General features: G+C 47.0%; 1 protein-coding gene across 1 annotated transcript in view; it reads left to right on the top strand.

Moving 5' to 3' along the window:
• The first annotated feature begins 264 nt into the window (after window positions 1-264).
• Window positions 265-17,611, top strand: part of Ankmy1 (ankyrin repeat and MYND domain containing 1) — a 53,660-nt gene continuing 36,313 nt past the window's right edge. The window contains exons 1-6 of the mRNA XM_036173064.1: window positions 265-432; window positions 4,388-4,555; window positions 7,501-7,644; window positions 14,173-14,645; window positions 16,552-16,768; window positions 17,093-17,251. Of these exons, the coding sequence (XP_036028957.1) occupies window positions 265-432; window positions 4,388-4,555; window positions 7,501-7,644; window positions 14,173-14,645; window positions 16,552-16,768; window positions 17,093-17,251 (1,329 nt within the window). The remainder of the gene's footprint in view (window positions 433-4,387; window positions 4,556-7,500; window positions 7,645-14,172; window positions 14,646-16,551; window positions 16,769-17,092; window positions 17,252-17,611) is intronic.

Genomic DNA, 17,611 nt, shown 5'->3' with positions numbered 1-17,611 from the left:
TGCTGAGGGTGACTGGAGGTCAGCGGGCAAGGCTAGATTCCCATGTGGTCCTGTCGGCCCTTGGTGTCGACTGCTTTGGGAAGGCCAGGAAACCCCCCAGGAAGGCCAGTGAGCCTTCAGAAACTAGAGGGGTCTACTTGGAGACTCCGAAGAGGGTCACCCAAGACGGGTGGGACTGTGGGTGGGTCCCCTAGCTGCCACTGTCCTCGGTCCTGAGGGCGCTTTGTGAACACAGATTTGCTTCTAGGTTTAAAGAGGAGAAACATGGACGACGTTCGTTCCGTTGTCACTTTGGACTCCCAAGGCTCGAAAACAATCAGCTCCAGAGGTCTGGAGGGGCGAAGTGGTCAGTCTCCTGACACTGAGAGCCAGGACTCCGTGAGGAGCTACACCTTCTTCTCCAGAAGGTGCAGGGGACCCGCTGGCAGGAAGGTGCAATCAGCACCACAGGGCCATGTATCAGCTGAAATTCAATATTGGGCAGGCCTTAAAGAAAGGGAGCCTGGTGTGGTAGTACCCTACTTTAATCCTATCATTGGGGAGACGATGGCATGCAGAACTGTCTGTTCAAGGCCAGCCTGGCCTACATAAGTCAATCCAGGCCAGCTAGAACTACTCACTCCAACTACTACTACACTTCTCCTCCTCCTCCTCCTCCTCCTCCTCCTCCTCCTCCTCCTCCTCCTCCTTCTTCTCTTCCTCCCTGTCCTCCTCCTCCTCCTCTTGCATCTTTAAAGCCTCTTTTGCCCTCCCTAGCAGAGTCTCTGGAGAGAGAAAACTCTCAATTATACCAATCCAAGAGGAAAAAGGATGGGCAAGTAGTAGCAAATGAAGAAGCTGAATCATGAAGGGACCCCAGAGCCCAGTTAGGACAAACAATTGTGGCAGAGCCAGGTGACTGTTTCTGTGCCAGCTGGCCACCTCTAACGCCACCAATGGGCTTATATTCACACAGTTGTGTTTTGATTTTCTTGATTGATTCCAAGTTTCTTTTCTTTCTTTCTTTCTTTCTTTCTTTCTTTCTTTCTTTCTTCCTTCCTTCCTTTCTTTCTTTCTTTCTTTTTTTTTTTTCAGGAAAACTTCCCCTTCTTTCCTCTTACTGATGATAGCCTTTTCCAAAAGTTATCCAAGTAGCCCCTGAGCCATGTTTGAAGGAAGCAACTGCAGGCCAGGTCTCACTTTGCTAGGATCTCTGTAACAAAGGGTTCAGGTCAGATGGTGCAATACAGGTTCCATCCTCCCACTGTTCTGGAGGCAGATATGCACGATCAAAGGGCCTCAGACTTGATGCCCTTCCTCTCTCCTGGCTTGTATGGACTCCTCTTCCCTGTGTCTGTTCACGTCATCTCCCCTGTGTATGTCTCTATGCCCAAATGAAGGTTTCCTTCTTATGAAGATACTAGTCATACTGGTCTAGAGCCCACCCTGATGACCTTGGTTATCTCTGTAAGGACATTTCCGAGCTACTGGTGTTTAGGACTCTAACATGAGAATTTACATCTCAGGGCTGGGGATGTGGCTCAGTTGTTTGTCCTTCATGCACAAAGTCCTGGCTTCAATTCCCAACATTGCACGACCTGTCATGGCAGTGCATACCTGTGGTTGCACACCTGGGAGGTGGAGGCAGGAGGATTGGAAGTGCAAGAACATCATCGGCTGTATGTTAAGTCTGAGGCCAGCCTGTGCCACAGGAAGACCTGTTGGAGAGAAAAAAGGAAAGAAAAGAAAGAATTCAAAGCACCCACAACAGTGCCTTCAGCCTCACCAGGATAGTTTGGGTGTCTGTCCTTCTTCACTGCTTTCTGTCTATGTGATTTACCAAATGTGGGTTCTGTCTTCTTGAAGTGGGACACTTTCTTTAGCGGTTAGATGCCGAGCTTAGGCTCAGTGGCCCTTAACAGGCACTCAAGGGCTGGTTGGTGGATTGGGTTAGGGCTGTTTTAGTCAGGGTTCTCTAAAGAAACAACTGACAGAATATATGTGTGTATGTATGTGTATACACACAGGATCCACTCTCTGTGTATTTCCTATCTTTACATGGCCTTTTTCTTTTACATTACTTTATTCCTCTTTTAAGGCCTTTCTCAACCCCTTTTCTCTTCTCTCCCAAGTCTATGTATATTTTTAAACACACTGTAACCCGTTTATAGGTTTTTTCCCATCTGAATCTGTCTTTACTGTGTATCTGTAACCTTTTCTGTCTGCATGAGCAAAAGCCCTAAACCTGCCATGTAGCATGCTGGTGGAGCTCTCAAGCCTAGAGGCAGCAGCTGGGAGAAGCTTCTTTGTAGTGCAGCACATGAGAGAGCCTTCGGGAACCAGCAAGGCTGATTGGCTCATGGTGGTTGGCAGCCAGCTCCATCTTGCAGGCAGCTGTCGGGAGATGAGTCTCTGCATTGTGGCTGGTGTGAGACTGTGAGACTCGGAAGCTGTGTCTGGCTCCACTTTTGTGTGTTTAGAATTTTTTTAAAAGCTTTTTCATGTCTTATGTGGATCTACACTGGACGGTGGGCACCATTTGTAGGTGGATGTTTCCCGTCCTGACCGCCTGTTCCCAAATAACCAGCAGCCACTTTCCAAATAACTGACTAGGAGACTTAATATAAATTATAAATGCTTGGCTGATAGCTCAAGCTTGTTACTACCTAACTCTTATGTATGAATTAACTCGTATTTCTTATCTATGCTTTGCCACATGGCTCATGGCTTGCTACCTGATTTTTTAAAATAAATTATTTATTTATTTATCTATTTATCTATCTATCTATCTACCTATTTATTTATTTATTATGTATACAGTGCCCTGTCTGTACATGTCCCTGCAGGCCAGAAGAGGGCACCAGACTTCATTACAGATGGTTGTGAGCCACTATGCGGTTGCTGGGAATTGAACTCAGGACCTTTGGAAGAACAAGCAGTGCTCTTAATCACTGAGCCATCTCTCCAGCCCCCACTACCTGATTTCTACATCCTGCTTCCTCAGCGATTGGCTGGCATCTCTTCTGACCCTATCCTTCTACTTATCCTTCTCCTAGTTTGGTTGTCCTGCCTATAATTCCTGCCTGGCTACCTACTGACCAATCAGCTTTTTATTAAACTAATCCACATGACAAATCTTCACAGCGTACAATGGGATTATCCCATAGCAATATATGATAGTACAATGCATATACTATATACATATAATTTTTTTTTTCTAGATAGGGTTTCTCTGTGTAGTTTTGGTGCCTGTCCTGGATCTCACTCTGTAGACCATACTGGCCTCAAACTCACAGAGATCTGCCTGGATCTGCCTCCCAAGTGCTGGTACCACCTCCCGGCATACATATGATTATTGAAGTGGCTTACAGGCTGTGGTCTGAGTAGTCCAACAATTTCTGTCTTCTCAAAGAAAGGCCAAGAATCTTGTAGCTGTTAAGGCCACAAGGCTGGATGTTTTAGCTGATCTTTGGTATTTGTTGTAACACTAAAGACATAGGTTCTGATAACAGCAAAGAAATGCCCCAGCAAGCAGGATAGATGAGCTTGCCAGCACGAGGGAGAGCAAACAAGCAGACACAAAAGCTTCCTCCTCCCATGTCCTGGCTGCTACCAGATAGGGTGGCCCAGATTTAGCATGAACCATCTCTCCTCAAACAATCCAATCAAAGAAATCCTTCACAGGCATGCCCAACTGCTTGGGTCTTAGTTGATTTCAGATGAAGTCAATTTGACAGCTGAGGTTAATCTTCCCAGGGTCTGAGGGATCCCTGTGTGCTGCCAATCTAGCCACCTGCCAGACATTGGGATTGGTCTCCAGAGCAGAGGCATCAGCAGGCAGCATCCTGAGAGAGCTGAGAGGGGGGGTGTCATGGACTTAGGCTGAGATCCTTGTCTAAGTCCCAACGCATCCCTTCAGAACACAAGGGTGAGAGGAGGGCAAACCTGCCTTGGACACACCTCTCCCTACTGTGGTTCATGCATCCTGCATCTGTCCATTTGTCCATCAGTTTGCTGGCCCTCCAACTGCTCTCATACCTTTCCTGGGTCTATTGTGTGTCTGCGTGCCTGTTTCTTGCCCATCCTGGGGCTGATATTGTATGCAGCTCAAGAGGGAGGACTGTGCTGTGGGCAATCTGTCTGGAAATAGCTAGAGGGACTGACTGGTCCAATCTCAGGGGTGGACACGTTTACTGTTGTCAGTTCCTGCACAGGCCATTTCCTGTGCCACTCCACAATCACTGCATCTTCTATGCCCCAGTTGGGGGAAATCTGGAGCCTTGGGGTTATCTGGAGAGTGCCATGAGATGGAAGGGGTGGTGCTCCACACACGGTCACTCTTACAATGTTCCTAGTTGCTCTTTCTTTAGTTCTCTGTCTTCCTAGGAACACTTCAGTGGACCCCAAGGAGGATGAGGAGGATTCTGAAAGCCCCCTGAGAGAGCAGGACCTGAAGGAGGCCTACATCCAGCTCGTTCAAGGGGTGCAGGAGTGGCAGGATGGCTGTGTCTACAGAGGGGAGTTCGGACTCAACATGAAGCTTGGATATGGCGAGTTCTCTTGGCCCACAGGCGAGGTAGGTGGCTTCAGCAGGGGTCCTTCTCCCGAGAGCAGGTGTTGTGAACCTTTGAAGCGACCCACAGCATAGGGTTAAGGCTTTCTACAAGGGAATTCTAGAGGAGTTCTCTGCACATTTCTGCTTCATGTCATGGTTTCCTGGGGTCATGCATGGGGTTTGGGAAGCTGTGGCTGAAGAAGATAATTTCTTATTCTGAGTGAATGTTTTATTATCTAAAATATTTTATTTATTCTTTGACAGTTTCATACGTGTATAGAATTTATCTGGAGCATATTCACCCCACTCTCCACTCCCTCCAACCCACCCAGTGTCCCCTTCCCATCTTAATGTCCTCTCTCTCTTTTTAAAATAGTTTACTGGGTTCAATTAGTGTTTCTCACATTGGCATGGGTGTGGGGTCCTCCACTGGTACACGGGCAACCTACCAGCAGCCACACCCCCAGAGAAAACTGACTTTCTCATCCTCAGCAGCCATTAACTGCCAACAAATAGCTCCTCAGCTAAAGGTAGGGCCCCGTGAGTAGCCAGAGATGCTGTGAGTTCATGAGTGTCATAGCAATGTCATGTCCAGAAACCAATACTTTACAGCTCTCCACCCTAGCAATTCTCTCCCCACTTCTTCGACAACATCCCCTGAGCCTTGAGGGTGGGAGATAGTTACAGACATCCCATTAAGGGCTGAACACTTGTGAATCACTTATTCTTAGCACTTCGACCAGTTATGAACCTTTGCACTGACTGATGCCCACTGCAAAAAGAAGCTTCTCTGACCAAGGTTGAGGGCAGCACTAATCAATGGATATAAATATAAACATTTAGAAGGTAGCTTGACAGCATATCAGTTTGGCAAAGCAACAGTAGTAGGTTCCCCCAAGGTGGGCAAATATTTTAAAGTTTCAAATTATTGCAGAAACTCACATATTTTACCTTGTTGAAATTGCTTGCTGTCTAAGATTAAAATGATGGCAAAGGATTAACTATAAAATGAAAATACACCCCCCCCCCCAGGCTGTGCCCAGGGCCTAAGTAAAGCTTTCTTGGAAGCAGGGACCCAAAACTGGGGCCCATGACCAAATTTGTTTGTGCTTCCTGGGTCACTGATTGGGTACAACAGCCCAGTGTGCAGCAAACCTGGGGGTTCACTGTGTCTGGAAGCCTGGCCGGGTCACCAGGCATGCAGTACTATTGAAGACTTCTGGAGGTTCTGTCTTCCTATGATCTGTGTCCAGGTAGAGGGCTTCGACAAAGTCTAGGACAGTGAGTTAGGGTTTCTGTTGCTGTGAAGAGACACCATGACCATAGCAACTCTTATAAAGGAAAACATGTAATTAGGGGGCTGGCTTACAGTTCAGAGGTTCAGTCCATTATCATCATAGCAGGACATGACAGCATGCAGGCTGACGTGGTGCTAGAGAAGTAGCTGAGAGTCCTACATCTTGCAGGCATGGCAGAAAATGGTCTGAGGGTCACACTGAGCAAAGCTTGAGCAAGAGACCTCAAAGCCTGCCCCCACAGTGACACACTTCCTCTAACAAGGCCATACCTACTCCAACAAAGTCACACCTAACAGTGCCACTTCCTGTGAAGTTATGGGGGCCAATTACATTCAAACTGCCACAGGCAGTCTAAGGACCCTGGTACTGGGGCCTTTCCAATCTGGTGCTGCTCATGACTTCTGGGAGGTCATGGGCTCCTGTTCTGCTCCTTTGTTCCAAGTGTGCCTTTACCTCTGGCAAGGGCTTCTCTAACTTGGTGCCCAAGGCTGGGGTTACCTGGTCCGGTTCTTCCTCTCACATCTAGTTCCTCTCATTTGTTCAAGAAACAGTAGAAGGGGCATTACTTTCCCAGCCTTGTTTCTAAAGTCCCATGAGCCCAGCTCCAGTCAGGAGGCTGTGTTGACCCAGGGAGCTGTGGCCTGGGTAGGACAGAGGTAGGCCATGCTATGGCCATCTACTCTTTCTGGTGAGAGCATTTCAGAGCAGGGGCGTTACATGGGGTAGGGGTGGCCATGAATCCCTAGAGGTACACTTGTCCAGAGGAGAGCAATGGTGGGGGAAAGGTGTTGGGATGGGAAGAAAGGTAGGAGTCCTCTAAGACCCTGAACGGGAGCAGCTGTGGGCAGAGCCTCTAGCCCAGTCCTAGAACTCAGGGATGTCAGGAGCCAGTGTGGGGCTACACGATGATGGTTAGACCTGTGTGTTTGTGTCTCAGGTCTTCATCTGGTTTCTCATTTGCCCACTGTTCATGACTTCTTGAGAGACCATAGCTAAGAGCTCCTGGCCCAGCCTTTTCTGAGGAGGGAGATGCCACCTCACAGCATACAAGTCAAGTACAGTGCCTGGGGGATGGGTGACACCCTCCTTTCTTCTCCCATGCCCTTTGAAACACCCATCTGAGCTTCTCACCTGAAGGGCTCTGGACAAGGACACAGGCTCACAATGGCCCAGTTTTGAGGCGCCAAAAGTCAACCTTACCTTGTTCTCAACTAGACCCAGGGTCCCCACCAACAAGCATCCTCCAGCCAGCCTGGCCTCTGTTATCTGATGGAGAGCACATGAGGGTGGGGCCAGGACTCCTAAGAGGGAAGGACTCTGCCAAACCCAGGGTGGATGCTGGCCTGGCAGCAGCTCCATGCGATTCCGACACCATCCCCCCAAGTCTGTACCAGAGCAGAGGGCAGGTAGGGAGGGTGTACTCCTAAGGATGACTGCCTGGAGGCCTCTCTGGGTATTTTGAGGGACCAACCCCAATTATCACATTGGTCACCTGGACTGAAAGAAGCCTTGTGTTTGGGTACCCAAGAAGGCCATTGTAGTCCCGTGGTCCTCATTTTCTGCCAACCAGGTATGGTAGCCTGACTTAGCAGTTACTGCAGGGTTGGGGTTCCAGAGGGAAGTGCCTTCTCCCAGATGGGGAGGTTCACTAGCCTCTCTACTCCACAGACCTACCGAGGGCAGTTTTACAGGGACCATTGCCATGGTGTGGGCACCTACAGATGGCCGGATGGCTCCAGCTTCACAGGCATGTTTTACCTCAGCCAACGAGAAGGCTATGGCACCATGTTCATGAAAACCAAGTTATTCCAGGTGAGGAGATCCTGTTATCATGTGATAGTTGGGATCACTATATGTTTATGAGGGGTCAGGCTGTTGTGTGTTCATGCGAGGGGCAGGTTTACTGTGTGTTTATATGAGAAGCTGCTAGTGTTCATGAGGAGAGAGGCTGCGGTGTGCTCATGAGGGGCAAGTCTACTTGTGTGAAAACACATGTGGGGTGGGCGTCTGTGTGTTCATGTGAGGGGTAGTGCCATGAGTGTTTATGTCAGGTGGGGCCTTTGTGTGTTTGGATGAGTAGTGGATACAGCTATTATCCTAGAACACTGGAGAAAAAGATATTTAGGTTCTTGAAAAGTTTAAATAGAAGTAGCTTTCTTATTTTAGTGACTATAATACTACCAATAATAAGGATATAAATAAAAAATAAAAAATGCATCTATCTATTGCCAGAAGGATGTTATCAAGATATGTATCTTTTGAATTAAAAATAAGATAAATGTTTATTTTTAATATATAAAATGGGTCTTTCTTATTCATATTATTTAAAACTTGCCTTTCCTCCACCCCCTCACCTCCTGAAGGAAAAAAATACACGTGACTTTCCAACCCTTAATTATTAATAGAAAAGTTTTGAAAGTTTCAACAAGCGTAGATTTGTGTGCTTGGGGTACAAAACGGCTTCCTTCCTTCACATTGCTGCTCCTGTGCGTAACCTTCTGCCTGTAACCGTGCTTTTGCAAGAGAGGGCCACATGGTGGAGCCCTGCAGTGTCTTCCTCTTGGCCCCGCAGGGCAGATTCCGCCCCATGGCTCCCAGTGTTCCTGTTGTTTCTTTGGTTACCGAAGTCTCCATGGGTATGAAGCCACCACAGCTTAACTGAAAGTCCTTTAGACGGTTTCCTGTCTGGGGCAATTGTGAATAAAGCTGTGGCACACACATGTTTAGTTTGCTTTTGTGTGTGCATGTCAACATTAAGTGCAGGTTTTCATTTCCCTGGGAAAACTTCAAGTGTAGCCTGGGGGGGGGGGGCACGTGTCTGAATGCTCCCTGTCTATGATGTCCCCCCGCCCCCCAATGGCTGCGGAATGCCAGTCTTCATGCCTGTGAACACTTAGTGTGGCTAATGATCCTTGCTCATAGCGATGTGCCACATTGTGGGTGGGGCTAGCTTCTTCCCAACAGAGAGCCAGACAGCCTATCACAGTTTTGCTATTTGTTTCCCTCAGAGAATCAGCTTCTGCTCTAGCTCATCTGTCCATTTGGCTCTGTTTTACTGTCCGTTTCTCCCTGTCCACCCTCCCTGTTCACCCCTGCCTCCAGTCAGTGATCTTCTAAGCTTTTCTCACTTACCGGTTGCCGGCTTTTGTCAGATGTACACATTGGCTCTGTGTCCCACAGTGTCAATTCCCTCATACTGTCACTCCCAGCCAGTTCAAAGTGCATTTTAAATTATGCTCTGATTGCTTTTTGACCCATGGTTCCTTGTCATGAGGATTGTTTTTCACGTTCAGATTTTGGCTTTTGCTGACATTTTGCTACTGATTTCCTGTGTGCTTGCTTAATCTGCATGATTTCCGTTCTTTAAATTAGCTGTGACTTGCGTGATGACCTAGACCATGGTCAGTTTTGTTGTTCTTATTTTTGTGTTGCTAACGATCAAACCTAGGGCCTTGTGCATGCAAAGCAAAAGCTCTAATGCTGAGCTGCATTCCTAGCTCTCTTTTTACTTATTTTGAGATTGGCCTTGAACTCACTCTGTAACCCAGGCAGGTCTTGAATTTGCAGTAATCCTGCCCAGCTTCCTAAACAGCTGGGACACAGGCCTTTTTCACCGAGTCTACCCAGCATGGCTGACTCTGTAGTGTTTGTTTTTGTCTTTTAAATCTGTTTGTTCACATGAAGGTCAGAGGACAACTTTGTGGAGTTGGTTCTGCCTTGACGTGGGTTCAGGGAATGGAATTCTGGCCACTCAGTTTGCATAGTAAGTCTCTCTACCTGATGAACCTCTCTTTGGTCCAAGGCCATCTTTCAAATGCATTTCAGCAGTTGTTAACCACAATGTTTCCTGAGTCACATATTTTCACTGTTTTTGTTACTTTAAGTTGAAAATAAAGTGGTTTTTTTTTTTTTTTTGGTTTTGTGTTTTTACTGACTCTGTCAGTGTTGAACACAGTGAGTTAGAATGTCTCACCACAACTGAAAAAATTTAAAATACTCCTTACAGAGCCACATTCATCTTTATATTCTTTGAGACCATATTACTCATTTAATGGGTAAAATTTTAGATTTATTGTATGCCCCTGGTATTTGTCTTATGCCTCCCCTTTTTATAATGGACAGATATGTCCTCTTTAAAAATAATCTCTTCAGGCCAGGGTTAGTCCTAGCACTTGGGAGGCAGAGGCAGGTGGATATCTATGAATCAGAGGCTGGCCTGTTTGTATAGCAAACACCAAGACAGCCGGGACTTAAGAGAGAGACTCTGTCTCAAAAACAAACAGATGAAAAAGACAAAAAACCAAAGCCAAAACCAAAACCAAACCAAACAAAAGCCCTCTTCAATTTTTCATGACCCAAAGTTTAAATTTAATGTTAATAAAGTTATATAAAGTTTGGGACATTATTTTCACACCATAATTTTAAATAATTATAGATATTTCTTCTCTTTATTTTTTGAAAATGTGTGTGTGCTTATCTAAATTTAGTTCAATAATGGTGACTGGACAGTTAGATCTGCCTTGTCCCATACAGTGGCCACAAGCCATCACGATGGTGTCTACTGAATGGTTGAGGTACAGCTCTCCAAACTAAGGTGTTCTGTAAATGTGGAACACATACCAACTTCTTTATTTTGGCAGTGCTAGGGTGGAGCCCAGGGCCTTACACATGCCTGAGAACGTGCTCTACTGAGCTATACCCTCAGCACCTACAGACCAGATCACCAAGACTTATTAAGAAAAAAAAAAAAAAAAGTAAAATGTCTGAAAAGTTTTCAACATTAGATATATTTAAAAGTGATATTTTGGAAAGGTTGAACTAAATGTAAATACTAGAGTAAAATGAATTCCACCCCAGGACAGGAGATGCAGCCCACTTGGCAGAGTGCTTTCTTAGCACTCACAAAGCTCCAAGTGTGATTAGATGTCGGAGTGCATGCCTGCAATCCAGGAGGTGGAATCAGGAGGGTTGGAAATTTAAGTTCATCCCTGGCTACTTAACACAAGACCGGTGTGGGATACATGAGAACCTGTCTTGACAAAATAAAATAAAAATAGAACTGGACTCAGATTTTTACTTTTTGTGATGCTGTTGGCAATTTTTGAATCTCGTGTTTAGCCAATGGTTTCTTACCTGCCTTTGACCAGGCACATTTGGCAACAGTAGAAGTACATTCAGGATGAAGTCTGTTGCCTCGTGTGTGGTGTGTTGACCCCACCATCCAGCATCCCCCCCCTCTCTTCTGACCTTCATTTGGATTGACAGGAGATTTTTAAAACCAAAAGCATTATCTTATTTTCAGACTATTGGTTTAGAAGTTTTATACTCCTTATCCTTTTAGGACTCTACCCCCACCCCAACATTGCAGGATAAGTTCTTGGTTCGAAAAATGCAAGAATGAGCTTAGATTATTTCAACTCCATTTTCCTGTTTTGAGTTATATACTATTTTTAGATATATTTTAAAAAGCACATATTCTCCAGCTGTTTTTTTGGATAGCATGTCAGGAGGTGTATAGTTTATTTGTTTGTTTTTTGGTTTTTCAAGACAGAGTTTCTTTGTGTAGCCCTGGCTGTCCTGGAACTTGCTTTGTAGACCAGGCTGACCTTGAACTCAGCCATCCACCTGCCTCTGCCTCTCCAGTGCTGGGATTAAAGGCATGCACCACCACCACTGTCTGGCATACACACACATACTAGTTTTTGTTCTTTTTTTTATATCACTCTTTACATTTTTAAAAAAGACAAAATTTAAAAAATTTATTTATTTATTATATATATAGAAGAGGGCGCCAGATCTCATTACAGATAGTTGTGAGCCACCATGTGGGTGCTAGGAATTGAACCTCTGGAAGAGCAGTCAAGTGCTCTTAACCTCTGAGCCACCTCTCCAGCCCCACTCTTTCCATTTTTATAAATGGAATCATGCTGTATGTGGTGCTTCCTGCCTGCTTTCTTTTGTTTAGGGCATGATTCTTTTGAGACTCGCGCGTTTCTGTGTTTCGTTTAGTTTTATTGTAGGTAAGTATCTCACTGTGTGGATATCTCTTGGTTTAGGTGTTGCTGCTGTTGCTTGCTTGCTTGCTTCTTTTGAATTCACCAATAGATGTTCCTTGGAGTTCTTCAGCATTTTGGTTACTTTGAACAGAGAGGCAATTGCTAAGAACGGTTGCCTCTCGGTCTTCATGTAGACACACACTTGTTTATTCTCACTTGGACAAACACCAAAGACTGAGAATGGCAGTTACAATGGGAAGTGTGCAATCATTTTTCTAAGAACCCTCCAAAGTGCTTTGCAAAGTGGCCAGGCCATTTCAGCCATCAATAGACGCTTCAGTGACTCCACATTGTCAGAACATCTTTTTGACATTAGTATTCTTGTGGGCACATTGTGACATCTCCTTGTGGTGTGGTTGGTTGGGAGCGCATTGATGGCAGGCGATCCTGATTCCTGTTAGTTGTCTGTATATCTTTTGGGGTGAATTGTCTGTTCAATTGTACATGTTTAGTTAGTGATATTAATATGGTTATTTATGTTATTACAGTTAGAGTGCTCTTTATGCTAATTCTGCCATATGAGTATTTATCAGTGATATGATTTAAACATATCCCTCAGCACTGGGGTGTCTTCTGGAGAATAAGTTTAGTGCAATTAAGATTAAACCCAGGGATTTGTGCATACTAGGCGAGTGTTGTACCAGAGAGCTACCCCAGCCCTCCTTTTAGCTTTTGTTAGGAGAGAGGGTCTTTATTGAGTCATCCAGGCTGACCTTGAACTCACTCTGCAATCCAGCTTGGCCTTGGATTTGTAGTCCCCTTGTCTCACACTGGAGTAGCTGGGAATACAAGTCCATTTTGTCCCGAGGATGCAGCCTGTGTGGCTCTGCTGGTGTTTGGACTATCTTTTTGAGTTGTTTCCTGTCAGGAGAGCTGCTGGGTCTTGAGCACAGGCACTGTGGACTTCAGGCACACATGTGGCAGCTTCTTTCCCCTGGAGTGCCCTTTCCCTCTGGCCCTTACCTTGCTTGGCTCCCTTGGGTCTCTTCTGACCCACTTGCTCTTATAGCTGCTACCTGAGCTGAGCTTTCCAGATAAGGGCGCTGTCTTTCTGTTGGGCCCATCAGGCCCCACCAGGCTCCTCACCATGTCCCACTCCACCACCTCAGCCCCTCACAGGGTCTGCTGGAAATGTGTCTGCCGCCCGCCCCATGCAACTCCCTTTAGAGTGAAGCTACCTCAGACACTGTGCTCCGCTCCTCTTTCTCACAATCCATTCTGTCAGGCTACAGACCTACTCATCACCTATGCCCACCTCAGGCTGAAGCCAGGAAGCTGAGATGAGATTGTCTTATGGTGGATGAGGGCATGGGCGCCATTATTTCCATATTTTAGGCCTATGGCTTTGGTTGACCTTTGACTTCCCTGTGAGCTCCAGACATCTTTTAACATTACTTTAGAAGAGGCCCGTCTTGTAGGAGGGTAGAACTTTATGTTGACCCCTGCACCAGCCCACTGCTCACTGTGTTCTTGTCTGAGATTCTTTCTTCTCTGCACACCAGAGGTGGGTAGTGATGGAAGTGTTTAGAACAGCCTAGAAATTGCACTGTCCCTTGGGGTCATGGAAAGCAAAGAACAATCCCTCTCCTCTTCCTCTTCCTGTCCTCTTCCTCTTCCTCTTCCTGTCCTCTTCCTCTTCCTGTCCTCTTCCTGTTCCTCTTCCTGTCCTCTTCCTCTTCCTGTCCTCTTCCTCTTCCTCTTCCTGTCCTCTTCCTCCCTTCTCCTCTTCTCTACTCTGGAGTGAATGAGAGTGACAGATGGGGTGGGGCTGGCTCCTAATAAGCATCTCTGAAGGACCTTAACCAAAGTAAATAAATAATAAGACTTTGATGTTCAGTGAGTGCAACATCACAAGTAGCAGTTTCTCTGTCCTCATAAGCATAGAAGCTTGTAGATAACATTGCCTGACTAGAAGCTAACTTCAGGCCTGCAGGAGTCTCTTGGGAGTGAACATACCCATATGTCTCCATCACAGCTTCAGCTTGTAGCCCTTTGTCATGTCCTTACCTCAGAGAGGCCACTCCTAGCCTGGCCCTTTGTCTTCCACTTGGCCACAGCACCCTCTCCATGCACCTACCTTCTGTCTGAACATGATGACCTTGCTCTATCCTAGTGCCCAGCACACCTCATACCTCAGTGTGTGTGTGTGTGTGTGTGTGTGTGTGTGTGTAGTGGATGAGTACATTTCTTAGGAGTACATTTTCTTTTGCTGATTTCATGAAACTGCAACTAAGTAGAAAGCTCAACTGAGTGTCTCTCTTGGCCCTGTGGGCTTCCCCTGTAGGGACTGTATAAAGAGGACCTACGGTTCGGGCCAGGCATTGAGACCTACCCAGATGGCAGTCAGGATGTTGGACTGTGGTTCCGTGAGCACCTCCTCAAGCTGGGGACAGAGGTTCCCAACAGCTTCTCCTTGCTGAACTATCCAGAATTCTTAGACTTCCTCACAAGCTCAAGGGGGAGAATCAGTCTCTCAGATGAGGAGAAGGTGGAGTCGGGTCTTCCTGAGGAGCAGGACCCTTTCTTCTATGAATATAAACGGTTTCTCCTGAATGATGACCTAACGCTGCCTCCAGAGGTGCATGTCTATTCGACGGACAACAGCCACCTGCCCATGACAGGCTCCCTGCGCAGAGAGCTGGATGACCGCATCTTCATGAATGAGATCCCTCCATTCATTGAGGATGAAGAACCCTGGCTTATAACAAATGAGACTCCTTTGTTGGTCAAAATCCAGAAGCAAACTTACAAGTTCAGGTGATCAATCTGGTCTTTCTTTCCATCTTTGGGATTGAATAGGGGTCCCCTTTGGGACGGGTTCTGATGTTCCCCTTTGCTGGGCTGCGGCTAAGGACCTGAGCACCTCTCAGCATTTCTTGTTGGATGAACGTGAGCACAGCATTTGCTTCAGTGATTCAAACAGCCCCCACTGTGCTGGGAGTCTAGACCGGTACCCTGATGGTAGGGAGCCAGATAGAGCTGTGAGGCGTCTGTGACTGTGTAGGGGAGCAGGGACTCCTGGCTTCCATTAGCCCACTCTGGGGAAGAGTCCAGGAATAACTCATCAGTGAGCAGCTGCTGCAGTCCAGAGCAGGGGCAGACCCCTGAAGGGGATGTGACTTATGATAAACTCCTGAGCAGAACCCTGAGGGCAAACCTTGGCTTTTGAACCTGTGTACATTCCCTCTTCTGTAAGCCAGAGCTTGGGCACTTTAAGGCCAGATTCCTGTCTGCCATTAGCGGCCTTGTGAGTGAAGTTGCTATGCACCAACATAAGAGAAGACATCGTCATTACTATCATTTGTTAGTGAAGGGTCTGGCAGAGAACTCAGGGTGGGATTCAGGGGAGGAATGGAGGCTGCAAACTGATTACACCTCTGGCCTTTGCAAGGAAAGCCATGAAATCTGGCACTGCTCTGCCATCTCTGAAGATACCCCCCCCCATAGCCACAGCCTGGGAAAAGTCAGCACTCATCTAGGAAAAACTGTTTACCTTAAATGTTAAAATACTCAAGTACCTCTACTATTCTTACATCCTTAAACATTGCCCTCAGATATCAGTGAACATTTTAGAATGCATTTGATGGGCACACATGACTATTTCCCATCCATCTACCCATCCATCTATTCTTCCTTCCATCCATCCACCTACACACCTACTCCATTGACCTATCCATCCTTTTACCACCCTTACATCTATCCACCTATCTGCCCTTCTATTGATTCAATCCACTTGTTTTTCCGCTCCATCTTTTTCCCCATATCCATCTTCCTGCCCATTCCATCCATGCATTCACCAATGAACTTATCCATCCATCCACTTACTATGTTCATCCATACATGTACCTATTTACTCCATTCACCCACTCACCCACCACCCATCCATCCTACCCACCCATCCATTTCCACACACGCATCTATCTATTCACCCATCTATCCACCTATCCACCCATCCACCCATCTATCCATGCATCCATGCATCCATGCATCCCTGCATCCCTGCATCCATCCATCCATCCATCCATCCATCCATCCATCCATCCATCCATCCATCTTTGCCATCCATCCATTGTGTAACCATCAACTGATAAACATTGACAATTACTGAGTGAATAAAATCCATGGGTTCTTGATTGTGAATTGTGTTCTGTGCACACAGGAAGATTCAGTGTTGTGTGATGACCTGGGCCATGGGACAATGAAATTCTCTACTCTAGCAGAAAGCAAATGAGCAGAAGGTGGGATGTGTTTGCTAGGCTCTGACAGTGGAGCCATGTGTATGCCACCTTTCTGCTCACTCACGGTCCTGCATTGAAAACATATTTCCCAGTAAAGCTGTAGTAATTCCAAGAAGCCAGATGTACAGGGATGCAGTTCTTGCTGGGGCAGTACTTAGCATGGGCAATTTACCTCTAGATCACATGTCTCTCTCACTGGGTACTTCATCCTGATTGTCACTGGCAGGCAGTACAGCCATTAGGGCTCAGGGCGATAAAGGAGTGATGGATACTGAGGGAATGAGCACCCAGGCAGGAAGGGGAATTCTGAGGGATCAGAAGAATGAGGGGTAGAGGGAGGCGGCCCCCCTTGGGCTCTTTCTTGTGGAAAGTATTGGGTGATCCAGATTCCAGTCTAATGCCAAGGAAGCCTGTTGTGTTGCCAGGAACAAGAGTGCTCACACCAGCTGGAACATAGCTGCCATCCTGGAGGGAAACCGCAGCTGCTTTGGGCCCACTGGCCCTAAGGAGGATATTTCCAGGGAGATGATCCTGAAGGCTGAGGAAGGGGACTATAACTGGATTTTTGGAGTCCTGAGGGACAACCTTGCCTGTGCTGATGTGGCCGACTCCAAGGGCTACACTGTGCTTGCTGCTGCAGCAGTAAGTACTTTCCCCGTAAGGAACACTGGCCTGTGGGATCCCTTGTGTGGTCCCCTCTAACGGTGAGTGCCTGACAGGAGCTGGCCCATCCTCACTGCTCAAAACAACCCCCCACTCCTCCAAGTGTGAGATTCAAGGCCAAATGGAAGCAGTCTGGGAGTGGTCCATTGGTTTCTCCATTACACACCATCACCCTTCACCAAGGCCAAGTGTGAGTGTCGTGTGTCCTGCTAGGGTGCAGCCTTATGAGGGCAGCATGGATGCCAGGCGGTCCTCCTCATGCCCAGCCCCTGTATTCACAAGTCTGACCTTGTTACTTTCTAGGTCAATTCGCACTGTGACATTGTCAACCTTCTCCTGGATTATGGGGCTGATGTGAACAAGCTCTCAGATGAGGGCCTCTCACCCCTCAACATGTGCTTCCTCCACTATTACCCCAGCAAATTCTTCCAGCCCAACGTTGCTGAGAGGACCCTGCCCCAGGTCAGCCCCTGTTGGCCACCACACCCTCGTCATCGACCACGCCTCCCATTTCCCTAAATGTCCACAGCCACCTCCCTGATGTGTGAACCAGGCCCAGATATGTATGGTAAATGGAAAGATAAGTCTAGTGAGGAAGGCGTCAGAAGAGAGAGCCTGGGGACTTCCAAAGGCACCCTGAGTCAGGCACATGTACTAAGGGGTGTGTACTCCCCATGAGTCACGTGCACAGCAGCCTGGGGTCCTGAGACCTCCCCCAGCAACATGCTGGAAAGGGGGAACCTTCTTAACAGCATGGCTAGGGAAGGGCCAGAGAATCTGCATTTCTGTGGTAGTCATCAGTCTAGGAACTTTTCTTTGAGG

This window comes from Onychomys torridus, chromosome 23, assembly GCF_903995425.1.
Source record: "Onychomys torridus chromosome 23, mOncTor1.1, whole genome shotgun sequence".
Lineage (NCBI taxonomy): Eukaryota > Metazoa > Chordata > Mammalia > Rodentia > Cricetidae > Onychomys > Onychomys torridus.
Note: the sequence above shows the minus strand (reverse complement) of the source record. Positions and strands in the feature narration are given on the sequence as shown.